Source organism: Cygnus atratus, chromosome 2 (assembly GCF_013377495.2).
Source record: "Cygnus atratus isolate AKBS03 ecotype Queensland, Australia chromosome 2, CAtr_DNAZoo_HiC_assembly, whole genome shotgun sequence".
In the NCBI taxonomy this organism is placed as follows: Eukaryota; Metazoa; Chordata; class Aves; order Anseriformes; family Anatidae; genus Cygnus; species Cygnus atratus.
The window spans coordinates 109,256,761-109,274,390 of record NC_066363.1 but is presented as its reverse complement, the minus strand read 5'-3'; the positions used below and the strand labels follow the sequence as shown (position 1 = coordinate 109,274,390).

The 17,630-nt window shown below is 35.7% G+C and overlaps 1 protein-coding gene across 1 annotated transcript in view; it reads left to right on the top strand.

The window, feature by feature from the left end:
• The window catches only part of SMCHD1 (structural maintenance of chromosomes flexible hinge domain containing 1), an 83,747-nt gene that overhangs the window by 45,496 nt on the left and 20,621 nt on the right, over window positions 1–17,630 (top strand). Inside the window, exons 27-34 of the mRNA XM_035563999.2 lie at window positions 154–242; window positions 1,597–1,715; window positions 2,423–2,590; window positions 3,810–3,935; window positions 7,444–7,523; window positions 10,259–10,416; window positions 14,074–14,189; window positions 14,632–14,693. Coding sequence (XP_035419892.1) covers window positions 154–242; window positions 1,597–1,715; window positions 2,423–2,590; window positions 3,810–3,935; window positions 7,444–7,523; window positions 10,259–10,416; window positions 14,074–14,189; window positions 14,632–14,693 — 918 coding nt within the window. The remainder of the gene's footprint in view (window positions 1–153; window positions 243–1,596; window positions 1,716–2,422; window positions 2,591–3,809; window positions 3,936–7,443; window positions 7,524–10,258; window positions 10,417–14,073; window positions 14,190–14,631; window positions 14,694–17,630) is intronic.

Genomic DNA, 17,630 nt, shown 5'->3' with positions numbered 1-17,630 from the left:
TTTGATCCTCTTAAATATATGCAAGGACAAAATTAAAAAACAAAAAATCCAGTTACAAATGGGTGATTACTGATGCATCCTTTGTCACGTGTGCTAGTGTTGTAAGTCATTACCTTCATGAAAATGGTTATAAATAAATTTTCCTATGTTTAGACCACTTCCTGATGAACCCAGACACATTAAATGCAAATTAAAAGGACCAAATACATTGCAATTGGGTGAAGAACTACAAAGTGACATTGGTGAGTATTTGCATATTCTTCACTTTGTTGTAAAATACATTTCTATTTCTTTACAGTTTATTATGTATATGATATAATATATTTGTTATGTATACAGATGCCATGAAGAGTGAATTGTGTTCTACTATTATAACATAAAATGTATTTACATTCTCATTCATGCATGGATGACTTCTGTAACTGCCACATCACAATTCTGGGGTTACTCTCCAGAAAAATTTGACTCCACATTTGTACAGTTCATAAACTTTTCTTTAGTTTGTATATTCTAAAATCCTAAAGGCAAAAACAGCAGTCAGATTATTTCAAAGGCATGGTCTTCAAAATAAAATATTTTGATGTTAAGAATTTATCCTAAAAAGACTACCATGTTAGGGATCAGTCTTCTCATTTGCCTTCAGTTTCTACACATGGCTGCTCCAGGCCTTGTGAGAATAAAAATACTTAAATGCTTCAAAACTGCCTTTTTGTTTTGTTGTTTTCTTTTTTATTTTGGTATTTATGCTGCTGGTGAAAAATCACTTGAGTATTTTTCTTCTTCTTCAGATAGTGTGCAGTGCTTTAACAATTCTGAATGTGTCAATTACTTCTAATAAACATGAGATTTTAAATAACTTCTAGAAATGAAAAAATATTATGGTATTTAGAGCCATTAAAAGATTTTCTGTGGGAAGAGAAAAGCACACAGAACAAACTGTCTTACAGGTTAATAATCAGCTTCTATCTTAAGATTTTTTTTCTTCTAACTTTATATCAAGAAGTAATCTCAAAAAGAAAGTGGGAAGCACAAATATTTGGTTAATATGACTAGATAGGTACATTTTTGATACCCTATTATGATGCATGGGGGAGGGGATGTTACCAAGGTATATAAATACCTGGAAGGAGAGGATGTAAAGAAAATGGAGCCAGGCTCTTTTCAGTGGTGCCCAGTGGCAGGACAAGAAGCAGGGAGCACAAACAGAAACACAAGAGATTCCCTCTGAATAGAAAGGCTTTTTAAAAACAAAAAATAAAAATATATATATACACTGTGCAGGTGATGGAGAACCAGCACAAGATGTCCAGAGAGTTGTGGAGTTTCCCAGTGTGGACATTTTCACCAGCTGCCTGGACGTGGCCCTGGGCAATCTGCTCTGAATAGCCCTATTTGAGCAGGCAGTTAGACCAGATGACCTGCAGAGGTCCCTTCCCACCTCAGCTGTTCTGTGATTCTGTGATACTTACACAAAATAGAGAAAATTTGCATGTATGTTGTATACATTTATATTCTATATATTCTATAAGGTTTCATTAAAGCAACTGCTGGTGTAATGATTTTAATAATCATTTTAATAAATCATCTTTTTAACAGATGTAATGATTACAGATCAGTATGGAAATCAAGTTCAGACAGTGACGTCTGCGTGTGTAAATTCCCTAGGAGTTTCTGGGCCTGGACTTGATAAATCAAATTTACAAATAACTTGGCAGGTATTTATAAGATGTCATATAGTTTATTTCTCTGTGGCCTACGTGTGGTAATTCATCTTATTCAGTCTCACAGAATTGAGCCAAAATGGAAGAAAGGTAATCAAATTAAACTCTAGGTGGTAAGCTATGAGAAGATAGCATTAAAATAATATGATCCTGTTCTAAGGAATATAGCAGCATCTGTTAAAAACCTTATCACTGCTGCAGCTATACGCCATGTCAGTGAGGTCACTTTATGCTAGGGTCTGGTTTGCTTTGTTTCTAGTCTGTTCTTCTGTATCTCTTCTTCTAACTTCTTTTTAGGCTTTTTTTTCCTGTTTTTTTTTTTATAGTGGTGTAGTTGATTTTATGATCTTTTGAAGAACCACGTAGAACTAATGATATTGTCTGCTGTAGTTGAATTTAAAATGTATCCTACAGCTTTTAAAATGATGGATATAACTAAGTTACACATAACTCTTTTACATTGAAAAACAGGCTTCTGGGAAATGCTCAAGTTTGAAATTGATCATTTCTTACACAAGAAGTCTATCTAAATTTAGCAAAAAGAGTAGAACCTGTATTTAACTGTTTGTTTACAGTCTCACAGTAAAAATAGCAAACAGTGTCTAGTAGGTCCAAATATTAAAATACCATATTGAAAAAAAAATTAAAGTATAATTCCCTTTTTCTGTTCTTGATACAATTTTATTTTTATTTCTCAATAGGAAAGTACCTTAACAATGAGAGTCAAAGGAATTCGATTTAAATCCTGTTTACTTGGAAGCAAAGAACTGTGCTTTGCTTGGCGTGAATTTTCTGACTTTCTCAGAGTAAACTTAATTGCAGGATCCCCTGCTAAATTGCAAATTGTGGATTGGCCAGAGCTCGAAAAGGTAAGTCAAACGTTTTTTGTTTGGGGAAAAAAACAAGGAGGTGACTGGTTAGCAGGTCCTTTATTTCCTGAGCTTTTGGAGCACAGGATGCAAAGATGAAAGAAAACACTGACTTCTTATGATGATGATTCTGAAAATTGTGAGATTATGACATCTCTAGAGACACTTTCTTGTGTTGTTCAGGACAACACAAGCAAAATCAAGTAAGTATTTTGCAGCCTGATTATATAGACGTGCTTCAAATAGGACAGTAAATGTGAAGGATTTTTCATACAATAACTACATTAGCTTTAAAAGTAAATTTATTTTAGAATGAACTCGTGTCTGTTCATAACGCTGTATTCCTTGATTATCCCTTTAATTGTTTTTCCTGTCCCATTTGCCTTTCTACAGTTCATTCATTTTGTTTTTCCTTGGTGCAGCAGTTTTACTGTGGGCTGGATCTTCCACTGCTGTTTGCCAAAGATTATGTCTTTAATGGTAGAAATGGTTGGCAGCTCATCTCTTCTTTATCTGTTATTGTTATTTTTGATGTTTAGGATATAGGAAGACAACCACAAATTTACTTACCGTTTTAGAATTATTTAAAGTCATAAAGTGGGGATGAGTGTATGATACTTTATCAAATAGAAATGATAAGAGATTTTTGGAACCATCCCACTTGTCTGTTTGGGTTTTTTGATCTTTCAATGTCTACTTTGGCTGTTCAAGTGAAAATATTAAGTTGCAACAGAAAGCAAAATAGGAGAGTGGAAGGAGGTAAAAAGATTAGAGTGTTGGGAAAATGGAGAAGGAAACTACTGATGAGAATGGGTAAACAAAAGGCTCATGGAATATAGTAACTATTTTTACTCTCTGGAAAGCTATCATGGTCTATGAGAAGACAAAAAGTTTCAGTCCTTTCACTCCTTATGCAACAAGGAAACTGTGTTTGATGAGGCTCTTCAGAAGCATGTCCTTACTGTCCTTACTTTGAGTTATATCAACATGAGTAACACATACAATTGAATCAAACAGTGTGTTTTATGATGACAAGAATGTACACAGGAGAACTCTGAAAATACATTCCAGGAGTTCTACACTTCTGACATAGTCTAGCTGTTACAGGAGCCAAACAGTATGGAAAAAGCAGATGCTATCACTTTGGGTATTCCTGATCTGCTACGAATGTCTAATATACCTACAACAGAACAGAACAATGCATTTGTTTATCTTCCAGCCTGTTGCAGTGATTAATGGCAGAGAATTGCAAAAGCCCCTTGTCCTTCAACTGTGTGATCAGTGGGGAAATCCGTCTTCTGAACCTAATGTCAAAATCAGCCTTTCAAAGAGTAGCAACCTAAAGGTAAGCATAGGCCTTATTATATGAAATTTTGTCCACATAACACAGATTTGTGTTGTCATGTCTACATTTTCTTCTAAATTACCAAGACATTTTTGGAAAAGTGAATAAGGTATTGTAAGAGTACAAAAGAATAATTAATCTCACATAATACTAATTTCAATTAGTAACGTAAAGAGTTCCCAGGACAGATTTGAGCTCCCTTTTATTATAGCAATCATAAATATAACAGAATTCCTGTAGTGCAGTATCCATGTGTATTTAGTATACATTCTTGATCTTCTACTCAACCCTTCTGCAAATTCTGTGTGTATCCCCCAATTTATCTGAGGTAACTTACTGAATAATAATAACATGTTCCAAAGGGGCAACCAAATCATTTTTATCTTGTGGTTCTTTGTTCATGGTTAATGAATGTATGGCTAGTGGCCTATACATTCAGCACCTATTCAGCAGGTCTCCACCCCACCTAATTATCTCTGAGAAGAGCGTTGGTTCTATAAACCAAATTAAAACAATGAGGATGCAATATCTAACCCAGAGTTAAGCAGTTAGTATGCTTTTTGTGAGTGAGGTATGAGTGTCAGATGGCCCGCACGTTGGTCTATACAAAGAAAGGAGTTTGACAGAATACGTAATGAATTAACATTTTATTTCAAATTACTGGGGGAAGAAATTCCAAACTGTCAAATTTTCCTAACTGTTGATGCAGCAACTGTTATATTTAATTTGTATGTTATCAATACAGATATATTCATGCATCTCTGGACACGACCTTTTTCATGCAGGGCTGGCCTTAGTCTCTTTTTATTCATGTTTGCCATAAATTTGTCTCAAAATATTATTTCTCTAAAAATACGCAACAGCCAAGAACTTTCTTTTATTTACCCCTCAAGAACTATTCCACAGCCTCAACCTTCTCCCCAGTTTAGTTATACTACTATTACTTATTTTCATTGTTGGTTTTTATTATATTTTTTATTATTATCTAGGAAATTTCTTTACATCTTGAAAGTTTTTCTTCTGGCTCTTTTAAATATCTTGCCATAGAAGCTTGCCTCATAGTTTGTGATTTTTTTTGTTTGTCCCTTCTGCTGCATTTATGATGGCAGCTGCAGCTCCATGGGGCTTCTGGCTAGGTTTTTCTTGAGAAAACATACCTTGACAGTAACACTGTATCTAATCAGAGAGACATTGTGGTGGTATGCTCAAACATTCAGACATTATGCCTTTCTCCAGGGAGGACCAGCAACATGTCTTAGAAATGGTCTTCATCCCAGCTGAATGTGCTGAGGAGAAAATACTCTGAAACCCAAGGTCAATCGTTGTTCTAATGTGTCTGTTACAATGCACTCTCCTGGAGTTTAGCAACAGCAGTACCATTTCTGAGTGATACTCTTATACATTAGTAGAGCAACTAGCTGCATATTTGCTCAACAGACATCAGATCCATTTCATGATTATCTTTGAGAACCTCTTTAGAGAACTGTCTTGCCTTGGCATTTCAAATAGTTTGTATGTGCGGTCTCCCAAAGGAAACGAGAAGTTTCTAGGAACTGAAATTCTCAAATAAGCTGTCTGTCTATATTTCACGTCCCATCCTCTAAGAGTCCTAAACCTGATATTATGTGGTTGCAGCATGCATTTTCTGTACTCCATTCTGTATGCTATGGGTCCAGAACTGAATGAGTATGGCTGAACAGAAACTCTCCAAACTCGTATGGGCAACCCAACAGTGGAAATGCACAAATCACCAGTTTCCGTGAAAATTAAAATTTCTATTCTGTAATGTACAGTGATTTCAAATATGAATCATTCTGTTAAGCTGAATATAGTCTTCAGAAAAGTATATTAAATATATGGCAATTTTCTTAGCTGTTATTATTATCACAGTCACAATCACAATATCTTTACAGTGCTGCCTGCCTCTTAAACCATTGAGCACACATTTTTTTGCCATTGCCTTTCTGTGGGGAAATGGTTGGATAAATTCATGCTTCCATAGCTGATCCATTATCAGTCAACTTTCACTTTTTTTTTTTTTTGCTAAAGTAGTTTCATTCATGTAAATTATTGACATGAGATTTGGAAAAGAAAATAATTTTGGAAGAAGATTGCCTACTTCACATATTCTGAAAGTACTGTTTTTGTGTAAGTGGGCACTAGGCATGTAGTCTTCTGAAATTTGTGCTGAAATAGCAAAGGGAAAGCAGTTTAATGCCAAATGCTGTTCAGATAAGGACAATCTTTTGCATGATATTGTTGTGTTACATCATTGATGTAAAAAGTTGATTTCCCTCTTTAGAGAGGAATTCATTATACGAGAACTCAGAATATATCCATGGCTTCCTTTGCTGTCCTCTAAACTTTAAAGCTCCTATCTGAGGTTCTTCTGATACACTGACAAGGTATTTCTTAGGTAAGGCTAAGACAGCGTGTACACGTGTGTGTGCATGCACATTTTCAAAAAAAGTAGCTTCTACTTAAAGAACATGTTAGTATTCACCTGTTTCTCTCAGAGGACAGGCATTCTGCATCTCCTATCCTGGCAGCAATAATTTCAAAAGTTTCTGATTCATGGGGAAAGTGAAGTGATAGCTTCTCTGCCATTTAATTTGCAAGGACAAGTGTAACTTAATGATACTGCCAATCATAAGATTTCACTTTCAGTGCTGGGAGAGTAAGTGTGGCAAAGACAGAGAGCACACAGAAAAATGCACTTTGAAGAACACCAGCGAGTAAAGGGGAGTTATTTTCTAACAAAGAGATTCAGCCAGAATTTCTTGAAAGCAGAAGTCCCATTGACTTCAAAGTACTTTTAGCCAAACCTGTTTAATGTATGAGGTAAACAGGAGACGTGTAAGGCATTTGTGTTGTTTTTCTAAAACAATGCTGACAAGAAGTTACCTATCATTATTAGTGTTCGGTTAAATGCAGTTTCTTTTGGTATAGAGGTTAGTTTTTGTTTGTTGTTAAGTTTTGATTAATGAGGTAGTTGTCATAACATTTTTCTCTAGGTTGTCTAGCAATCCTTTTGGCAGTTTGATGGGATTGGGAAAAGGGAAGATAGACACAGATGTTTTAGTTTATATCATTCTTTAATTTTTGCTACCCAGGAATCTCTGTGCAGGCTAGAAAAACACTGAGAGGGATCAAACAGTTTGTAGAAGGTTTTAGAATCTGAAAATAGATTAGCAGGTATTATGGGTGACATTATCAGTGGCAGTTAAAGAAATAACATTTGTAAAATATTTAAACATGTTAATGAACAAAAATATCCTAGTTTAGATAAAGCGATTGTCTTCAAAAACTGGCAGAGAAAATTCTGAAACCTCTTAATATCATATTCTTAAGAGTGTATCTTTCCCTAATTTAGATTGCAAAAATTCAAAGCAGCTGTTGCTCAAATGGAAAGACAGTATGTAGGCAAATGAGGTATACGTTTTATTTTAAGACTTGATACTACTTCTGTGTCATTGAAAGAATAAAAAAAAAATATTTTTTTTGACAGATTGTTTCTTCAAACCAGCTACATAAAACAGATGAAAATGGTAGGGCTAACCTGGGAGTTATTAGTATTCATGCACCTAGGTAAGTAGTGAAAACTATGTGGAAAAACTAAATTCTGAAATGTCGCTTGCTAGATGTATTTAAGCTGCGCATTTCATAAAGTACCTACGAGGAATTCATCTACAGCTGAGGTCAAACATTTATTATTTAGATGCTGGTGGAAGGCCAGTTAGTGAGCTTTACGAAATTAAGTGCGTAACTAAATAAAATTGAATAGCTTTTTCTTTGGTCTTCTGAAAAGCTGCTGCTCTAATTTCCTGAATTCTAGGATCTCTGGTCATGGTAAAACACAGCCTATAATTGCCAACCTGTACCTAGTGTACATGGTACCATTTAAAATGTTTGAAATATATAGGCTTTGGGTGACCAGAACTAGACGTAATGCTTTTAAAATAGGAACGTGTTTTAGAAGTGTTGAAATCCCACTTCCTCTGGGTGCTAACCAGTGTTTTAAAGGAGTAGATAAATTGTCCTAAAGAATTTGAGGAAAAAAATAATCTAAAACCAAAAAATATTTTCTTACTTGCAACAGAGCTAATGAAGCTTCATTTCCTGCGGCTTTGTGTCATGCACCTCCTGCTTCTTCATGTCAGTCTTCCCGTCTCCCCTTTGCACTCGCATGTCCCATCTGTCTTTTCAAATTCATTATTTCTCTTTCTGTTCACAGTTCTGCTACCCAGTTCCTGTATCCCTAAGGCACACCTGATGACACTAGAGTGTTTTCCTGCATCTTACTGTTTTGTCTTGCTGGTTAGGCATGATTCAGAACAAGCTATATCTAGTTTGGGGTTTATATGTGATGATTTTTGAAGTGGATAGTACACCTGCGTTACTGATCAGAAAAGTTGCTATTCCTTCAGAGGAGAAGATGGCTACAAAGATGGTGAAGGGTCTGGAGGACAAGACGTATGAGGAGCTGAGGTCCCTTGGTTTGTTCAGCCCAGAGCAGAGCAGGCTGAGGGGAGGCCTCATGGCGGCCTGCAGCTCCCTCATGAGGGGAGCGGAGGGGCAGGCGCTGAGCTCTGCTCTCTGGGGACAGCGACAGGACCCGAGGGGATGGCATGGAGCTGGGACAGGGGAGGGTCAGGCTGGGTGTTGGGGAAAGGTTCTGCACCCAGAGGCACTGGGACAGGCTCCCCAGGGCAGCGGTCACTGCACTGAGCCTGCCGGAGTTCAAGAAGCATTCAGACAACACTCTCAGACGTATAGGGTGATTTTTGGGGTAGTCCTGTGTGGATCCAGGCGTTGGACTCAGTGATCCTTGTGGGTCCCTTCCAATCTGGGATATTCTGTGGTTCTATGACTGCAGGCTCTTTCTTCTAGCCACCTAGCATTTTCTCGAAAGCTGTAGTGGTATGATTTCTGTTCTGCATTTCCATTTCCTCAGTTGTAATTCCAGCTACCCTACACGTTCTTTCTGGCCTTTTAGAACTTCAGTCCCTCCGTCCTTTCAGTTAACTTTTGAATCAACTGGCTAGTTTCAGCTGGAAATATATTGAGACAGAATAGCCTAAACCTTGTTTTCTTACGGAAATGAGCTGAAGGCGACATTTTTGGTTTTCATTTTTGCAGTAAATTCTCAAGAATGAGAATTCGTAAGCATGCTTTTATAAAGCAAAAAGTGAGATAGTTTTGTGTAATTATAGATAATATTTCCTCCAAAAATCTAAAATATCACTGGTACCAATTAAATGTAGTACTTTCTTGTGTTTTGATGATTCTTTACTGGCTGACAAGAGACAGGAAATAGAGGTTAATCTGCCTGTTGTAGAGAGGTCTTATGTATATCATGAGAAAAGTGTATTGACTGTTTTGTAACAAGTACTTTTTTAAAAAAAAAACCACTAACCCAGAAGAGAAATATTGATTAAAAATCAGTAATGCTTAGCTCATAGGAGCTTTTCTTACAAGACTAGGTTGGCTTTAGGTAGCTTAGAAGCTAGCACTAAGTACTTGTTCTTAAATTTTTGAAGTATTTTATGCCAGTTAATATTTTGGCATTCATATCTACAGGATTTTGTCTATAATGTTGTTATACATTTGGAAGAAAATATTTTAAATGCTATTGATGGTGCTCAGTGTGTTTGTAATGCTCACATCTTGGTGGATGGTAAATATTAGTTAATATATTACTCGAGGTTAGAAACAGGTGTGTTCAGTGGTAACACCCTACTTTTTATAGCATGATCAAAACTGGCTGGGGAGTACAGTCACTGTTTAGTTAAATATGTTAATCCCAGTTCTGTTTAAAAACATAAATTTCTAGTTCATAATATAAAAAATGGGTTATTATATAGCAGTGCAGCAGAGTCATTATGTACTTGTAATGCACTTTACTAGATGTGAATTGTACACAGATTCACTCTTTGGAAATTGTCAAAGCAGAATGCTCCTCAGACAGCATTTCAATTAGTTATGCTTGCTTTCCACCTTACTGTCTTCTGAAACATACAGTTGCAGTTGCTAGCATTTTACAGATAAGCAATGAAACGATCAAACTAATGAAATATTTAAAATTAAATTTAATAAACTAATATCTTAAGATATTAAAACTATTATTTTACTTCATTCAAGTGTTTCTAGCTTCGCATTAACAATTCTGTTTTTTCTTCCCTTTACTACTGATAACTTGAAGTTCTTTTCAGATTTTGTTTTTTTATGCTTTCATGTACATGATTCATATTTGATGTATGTTGAAAATTGCCTTTTCTGAAGAGGTATTTTATAATGGTTTTTATGATTTCTGTATGTTTCAGGGGAGAGCACATTTTACAGGTTAAAGCTTCATACAACAAGATCACATTAGATTGTCCAATAATTACATTAAATGTCCTGCCTGATCCTGAGAAACCTGTCCGCTTGAATGTTAAATATGACAAAAATGCTTCTTTTCCAGCAGGAGGTACCTTCCCTGGTAAGTATAAGGATTCTTTGATGGAAACAAGTCACTCAAAAATTTTGTAAACCCATGAGAACTATTTTGGTTATTCTCCTGGTGTTGTTTCTTATTTTTTGTCTGTCTGTGTGTATGCATGTCTCAGGTTTTTGTAAAAGCCATATCTAAGATGCCTCTATAACATTTGGAGAGAAAAGACTTGCACATTTTCTATGAAAGCACTTAAAAAAACCTCTTGTTTTATCTGTAAATAGTAAAACTAGAGAACCTCTTCTTTATCCATAGTGAAATGCCATATTTCAGGTTTTGATTCCCAAAAGATGATCTGAGCTTGGTCTTGCATTTTTTCCCTCATCTTATTTTGAGGTTAATGGTAACAAAGGAGGTAGCTTTGAAATTATATGCCATCTGTAAGGCAAGAGGAACCAAAAGTGGACCAAAACGAGTACACCAGAGACAGTCCAAAATACTTTTCTCTCCTGATGTATTCCCTTATGAAAGGATGATCTTTGCCTTCAAACTAAGGTTGATGAGTCATAAAACAAAAAAAAAAGTCTCATGTTTTACATCCAGTGATATTCACAATAAAGAAAATGGACAATGAAGAGCAAGGTATGACCATGAGAAAACGTCTTTTGCTAAAAGCAAAAAATAATTTGAAACTCGTGCCTTCCATAACGAAACTTTGGCATGAATAAGAGAACTATATTAACTAATTCCGCTATTTCAGGTGAGAGGTCTTCTCTAAGAAGACTATGGGAGATATTGTTCTTGATTTTGCCGGTGAATTTATATGAATTTATTAGCCCATCTTCAAAAAAAAAATCCTTTTTAGTTTACAATAGCCCAATTTGCAATATGAAACTACGATACAAAGATGTTATTCAGAAAGCTGTAGTCCTCTCTAAATTTAAGGAGAAAGCAAGTAGATTCTGTTGTTTAAAATATAATACCATATTAAGGAAGGCAAAAAAAGACTTTTTTTTAACAGTTTACTGGAATTATAAAAACAACGCTTTATATTTGGGAAGCCTGCTGTAGGCTTCTGAGCCAAGTGATGAAGCCTCAAATTTTGCTGTGAGAAACTAGATTAAATATTTGTCAGTGTTCTGAAAATGCGGGTAAAGTAGTTTCCAACCTAATAATTTTCCATTTGATCCCATCCTTGGGAAAGTGTGCGTGTGTATCACATCTGAATCTTCAGTAGATGAGTTTTATACCTATTTGAAGAAGTAAATACTGACAAATTTCCTACACTGAATGGTATTCATTAAAATTGGAGGTGCAAAACAGGAATCAATTGATGCAAAAGCTGCTTGTAATTGACAGCAGGCATAAAAATAAACTTGAGATTGTTTCATTTTATGAGTTCAGAAACTAAAACAAACTCATTCTACACGTCTTTTATACCATTGTAACCACTTGTCTTTCAGAACAGTGATGTTTTTAGTATTATTATTTAAATTATGTCTGTGCTGCTGATATGACTGAAGAAGGTTTGTAATCAAGGGTAATTATACTGTCATAACTTGATCAGCTGGTGTTTTATGGAACAAGATTTTTATTCTTTAAAATACTCTTTATGCAGAAATTATCTTGACTAAATTCACAAAGTGTTTTAGTTTTGCCTAATGAGGAAGCATCCTCTGGCTGTTTTTTTCCCTATACTACAGGACAAAGAAAAATGAAATATTTTCCATTTTAATGAATACATTAATCTTAAGCACCGCATTTGTATACATTTAATACCTGTCTCCTGAGTGTATAATAATTGGTGGTGAATAGATTGCTGTACTTTAATGTATATTACTGTAAAATGGTAGTATTATATAGATAACATTGCCCTGATTCTGTTGAATCAAGTCAGGAAGCTTAGCTTTTCTTCTGAGTATGAATTTGAGGCATTTTTGTTTTTACTTTTCACCATGTTCTGAAGTGACCAACTATCCTAGGTTTAAAGCTTTAGTTTGCAGCTCAGAACAAGACAGCTAGAGGACAGATTTTATGGTCCCTTATCTGCCTGTTTCCCAAAGTCCCTTGATTTTCTCTGCTTGTACTAATAGTTCTTAATTCTTTCACTTTTGTATTTTTTATTATTTTATCATTTTATTATTTATTTTTATATATAGTGCATTTTATGTGTGTGTGTGTGTGTTGTGTAATTTTCCTGGGCACATGCAGACTTGTAACCTCTATTTCCCACTCTTTTCTTCTCTTCAAGGAGATCAAGTCTCTTGCTACTAATATATTTCTACATCTAAAACTTTAACTGTAAGCAGAGGTTAATGTACTTGTAAGTTGGCTTCTTTCATGAGACAATAAAAAAGAGAAGCGTGTGAGTGAAGATAACTGTCATGCTTACTTCTTGATGTCTTTCATTGTTATAACGGAAATTGAAGCTACCTTGAAAGAGACTTCCACTTTATGGACAACATGGAAGAGTGTGCTTTTCAAACTTCCCTGAATCTACAGTACTTGAAGATTTAAGTATAATAGGGAAGTTACCATTAATATTATAAATAAAATATTTTTCAAATGTAGCGTATGCTGTATAAATAATCCAGGTTTTGAGAGAAGAGGACAAAAAGATAATTTTAGGAGACAACATTATACAATGTGATATTAAATTTTGATTATGAAATTAGATAGTAAAATCCTTACTAACAGTTTGATATTTAATTAGCATCCTAAATATTAGATTTACTGGTGAATTCAGGTACACCAGGGAGCAGGCACTGTAATCTTGGAGGAAATCATGCATGATTTTTTTATGCACATCAAAGCACAATCCTTCCTTAAAGTGCAAATTTCATTTCTACTTGAACAATGCAGCTTCAGTTATGTGCTTGAAAGCTCCCCATAGCCATAGTGTCAAAGTGTTCAGTTCACATTTTCAGCTAGAGGAAGGGTAGCTTTTTTTTCCAAATCTTGTTTGGATTTCATTTCCTTCAGACTGCTAAATTTTCTGTGGAATGTATAGGGAAAGCTAAATTTTTCAGATTGGGATTTAAAACTGCCAGTATTTTGACCACAGAATCAGTCAATAGTAAATGGAGGAGTGAAACATCCGTATAGTTCTAACAGATTTAAAGTCTGTGGTACTAGGCAGTAAGAAGTAGCAAAACAAAGATTAAGGTTCATAGCCTGAATCTTTTTGATTACAATGTGGCTAATAGGTGTAGAAAATGATAGTGGTCTTGGTACAGTCTCTTACCAACTACTGTGCCTTTTTATCCAGCAGTTCAATGGCTAAAGCACTTGTGAAGGAAGAGGGAGATCTGGATCTCCTGTCCTTGGAGGAAGAAATTGACTACTTATCTAGCTTAGTGGTTGTTCTTTCTTGAGAGCAAGAAACAATCTGGTTTGCTTTTGTTAAGGACAATAACCTGGAAAAGGCAGGCGTGAATTTTGAGTGTTTTTTTTTTAAGCAGTCATTGTATAAAGTAGGTGGTTTTTTTCCTGTGTAAGGGTTGTTACCTGATATAGTTACAAGTCTAGGGAGAGATGCATTTCCATGCCTGGTTTCATATTTTTTGTTGTTTGGATTCTATTTGAAACGCGGGTTTTGTGTGTTTTTCTTCCAGGTAGGAAAGAGAACGAGAAATTCATCAAGGTTTGTCATCTTAATTTGGAATAAAAAATAATCCTGAAAAATTGCTTTCTTTCATTCTGCAGATTTTATGGTTAGTGTTCTTTCTGAAGACGACAATATTATCAAAAATATTAATCCAGCACGTATTTCTATGAAAATGTGGGAAGGACAGGGCAGCGGAACTAGGATACCAATTGATGTAAGTCATCAAAACACTTTTTCAACATGGATATCAAAATGTTAGCATACGACAAACGTTTTTGTAGTGGGGGGCTTTCCTGTTTTTGACTTAGATCAGTATCCTGTTCTAGGTTTTAAATAACTAGCAATACATATCAATCATATTTTTTTTTAACAATCTGCCCTGTTACAACTTGTTGGACTAATCAAATGTCAATACTATAAGTACAGAAATGCTACTGCTCTGCAGAAGCAAAGTAATAACAAGGAGATTATTAAAACTTGACACCCTTTTTTGCAGAGTCCCAGGATTAAAAATATGAAACTAGCATCTAAATTGTAGGTGATCTCATTGAATTACTATGTTGTCAGCATTGCAAATTATTAAGATTGACAGTATATTACAAGTAAGGTACTTAAACTTTCAAGTATGTTATGTTAAATTTTTTGCATCTTTTCAGGTTACAACGTTGGGCTGTAGTAAAGTGAAGGATGACAAGGAAGATGGCTTCTTTTATTTCAGGTACAGCAGCATTTATTTTACAATTACTGATGCAGAATACAGTTTTAGTACAAATACAGTTTTAGTTTTTATAACAATCTGTTAAAGAATTAGTACAATGCAATGCTATGAAATGTTAAAAGAGCGTTTTGTGATGAGTGTGAGGATTGTATTCTTCCCAAGATGTATGTGACACTTGTTTAATCTGAGAAAAGGAAAGAGTCTAAGGTAATATATTAGAATACATGATGAGAAATGCTAGCAGTGCAAGGAGAGTATATTCCACTCAAGCTTCTTAGTTGTCTATTAACATTCCGTAGTTATTTTCAGCATAATGTTCAGCTGCTGTAGAATTGCTGGCTGGAAGAAGTAGACTTAATTAACTCTGATTAAGCACCTTCTGTAACTGTTAGTCTTGAACCGTGAGTTTGGCCTTGGTGGCTTAGTGGTCTTTCCTTCGGTCACTTAGTCTAGATAGTGTCTTAGATAACCGGCAGGAGAATTAGAGTTCATGATAAGCTGGTTCCTGATTGCCACATCTACTCTTGTCAGGCATGCTACAGGATCAGTTGAATAGTTGTGGTGCTGGCTGTTGCTTCAAGCTCTTGCCTCCTGTTTTTAGACTTCCGTTCTGTTTTTAGAAAACAGACTTTAAGATCAACTGCATGCAGCAGGTACCACTGTTGCACAGCTGATCTGGTTCCTGCATCAGAGGAACAGACACTGCTGCAGCTCAGCTATGGCAAGATTCTAGGACCATCTGAGTGGCAGCACTGTCAGAGATGAAAAGGGAGTTTCCCAAGCTGCCTCTCAACTGTGGCTCTTCTTCCTTTCAAAAGGCACATAATCGAGATCAGGAGGCCAGATGTCGAATTTGTAATCCTTGGGAATCTATGTTGTTTTCAAGACCTTGGCCATGACTGCTGTATCCTACCATTAGGTCTTTAACGCTTTGTTTTCCTGGGGAGCAGGTTAGCCGAGGCTTAAATCCAAGGTTCTGATACACAGCGTAAATGTACTTCCATCTGTAAATCCCTGTGTCATACTCAGACAAGAAAAAAAAATGGGAAAAGCAGTTGATGCAACCTTCATTTACTCAGTCTTTTTAGCTTCTCAGATACGGTACAGCAATGTAATGTATGTATATATGAAGATTTCCATCTGAGAAATTGGAACTAATTCAGAAAACTGCAGTACATCTCAACTGGAATTGTAGTTATTTAGGCAAGACATTTCGAATCTTTACTAAAGTCTCAGTCTTTACCTTAAAGGCACTCGAGATTCCAAAGCCTTGCGATGCTGAGTTTGACAGTTGTAGCAAAAGAAGACCCTCCAGAATAAGGATATAGTTTTGCTTTTAACAGAACAGAGCTTTCTCAGCAGCTAGTCCAAGATTACAAAATGAAATTCTCCAAAAAATGAGGATTACTGAAAAATTTATGCCAAGCAGAAGGTGCGTTTCTGACCCTGCTCATTCTGAGAAATGCTTAGTAATGGGTGTAGTTCAAACACATGAAACCCTTGAAACAAAACAAGATAATGTTTTGTGTTGCGTATTTGTACCTCCAGAAAAGAAATACGTATCCCATTCACCTACATGGTGCTTCTCACAGAGGAAGCATATAGTAGATGTGATATAAATTAACCCACACAGAGCTGAATAAAGAATTTAAAAAATCTTGACATCACTCCCTTAGATTACTAGTTAGCTACAAATTTCCAGAATTAAAACTCCCTACCTTTCTGAAAGATTTGAGAAAACTAGCAGTAGATAGACCCTTCTCATTAGCAGCACTTTTAGGAAAGTGCATATTGTTCACTGCTACCAGTGCCTGTGGTTTCTCTCTAGTTTTTATGTCCTTGGCATAGTCACTGATGGGTTATCGTCTGCTGGATGCTAGATTAATAGTAGGGGTGCCCCTTTCAACTTGGTTGCAGCCTTTCAGCTTTCATAACAACAGTGCAATTGATTCTTTTTCTAAAGCTTATGCCTGGTTAGATGATGTTCAGCCATGCCAAGATCCTTAGCAGATTGTTTACAACTCAGTAATACTGTAAGTCCTAACCCAGATAAAATGCAGAAAAGAAGGTAGAATTGTTTCTGTTCTATATGGAAGACAAAAAGTCATGCCCCTTTCCAGAGATAGGTCAAGCTTTGAGATTTTACTTTTTACAAATTAAGCATTCCAGAGAATCTTGCACCTTACTCTTTTCCAAACGAGTTAAGAGGAAACAAATTGTTTACTGTTACTGTCAAAACAGATAAAATGTATGTTGAAAGCAATAATCACATTAGCCAATTCAAGAGTGTCATAAGTCATCTTCCCAGAACAATGCCTGAATCTTGGTTAGAGGCTGTGATTGTATCTCCTCAAAGGTCTCTAAATATTTGTAAGTCACTGCTATCCATTGGAAGACTTCAGCATTCTTCCACTTACTGTGTTGCCTTCCTTGCTAGGTGAAGTTCTGCTTCTATCAGCAGAAGTGCAGGTGTTTGTCTTCCCTTCATATTTTGATGATAGGGATTCCATGCCAGTAGTTGGCACTCCAAAACCCTGTAAGGTAGAATGAAAACTCTTTTCTGTCTCAATGTGCTCAACCTTGGCCGCTGTTGATGACCTAATTTTGTATGGTTTCTAAGTATCTGAAGGAATCAACTATTCAGATATTACATAATCTCAAGCCCAATGATTGAATTTGGAAAGAAGCTGTTGTTGTTGTAGATACAAACATCTCTGTGATCTGTTTCAGCAGCTTTCATTGAATTTCAGTAGAATTCATTGGATGGAAAGTAAAAACAGGGTAGACTGGCAGACTTCTGAATAATAGGGCCACAACAAACATCCTGTCAACTCATGGAGAAAAACTCTTGGAGGCAACTTTCCTCATCCAAGTTTCCAAAAACCTTTTTCTAGAAGAGACAAGTTCTTTTGTGGCATTCTTGCTGAAGGTCATTAT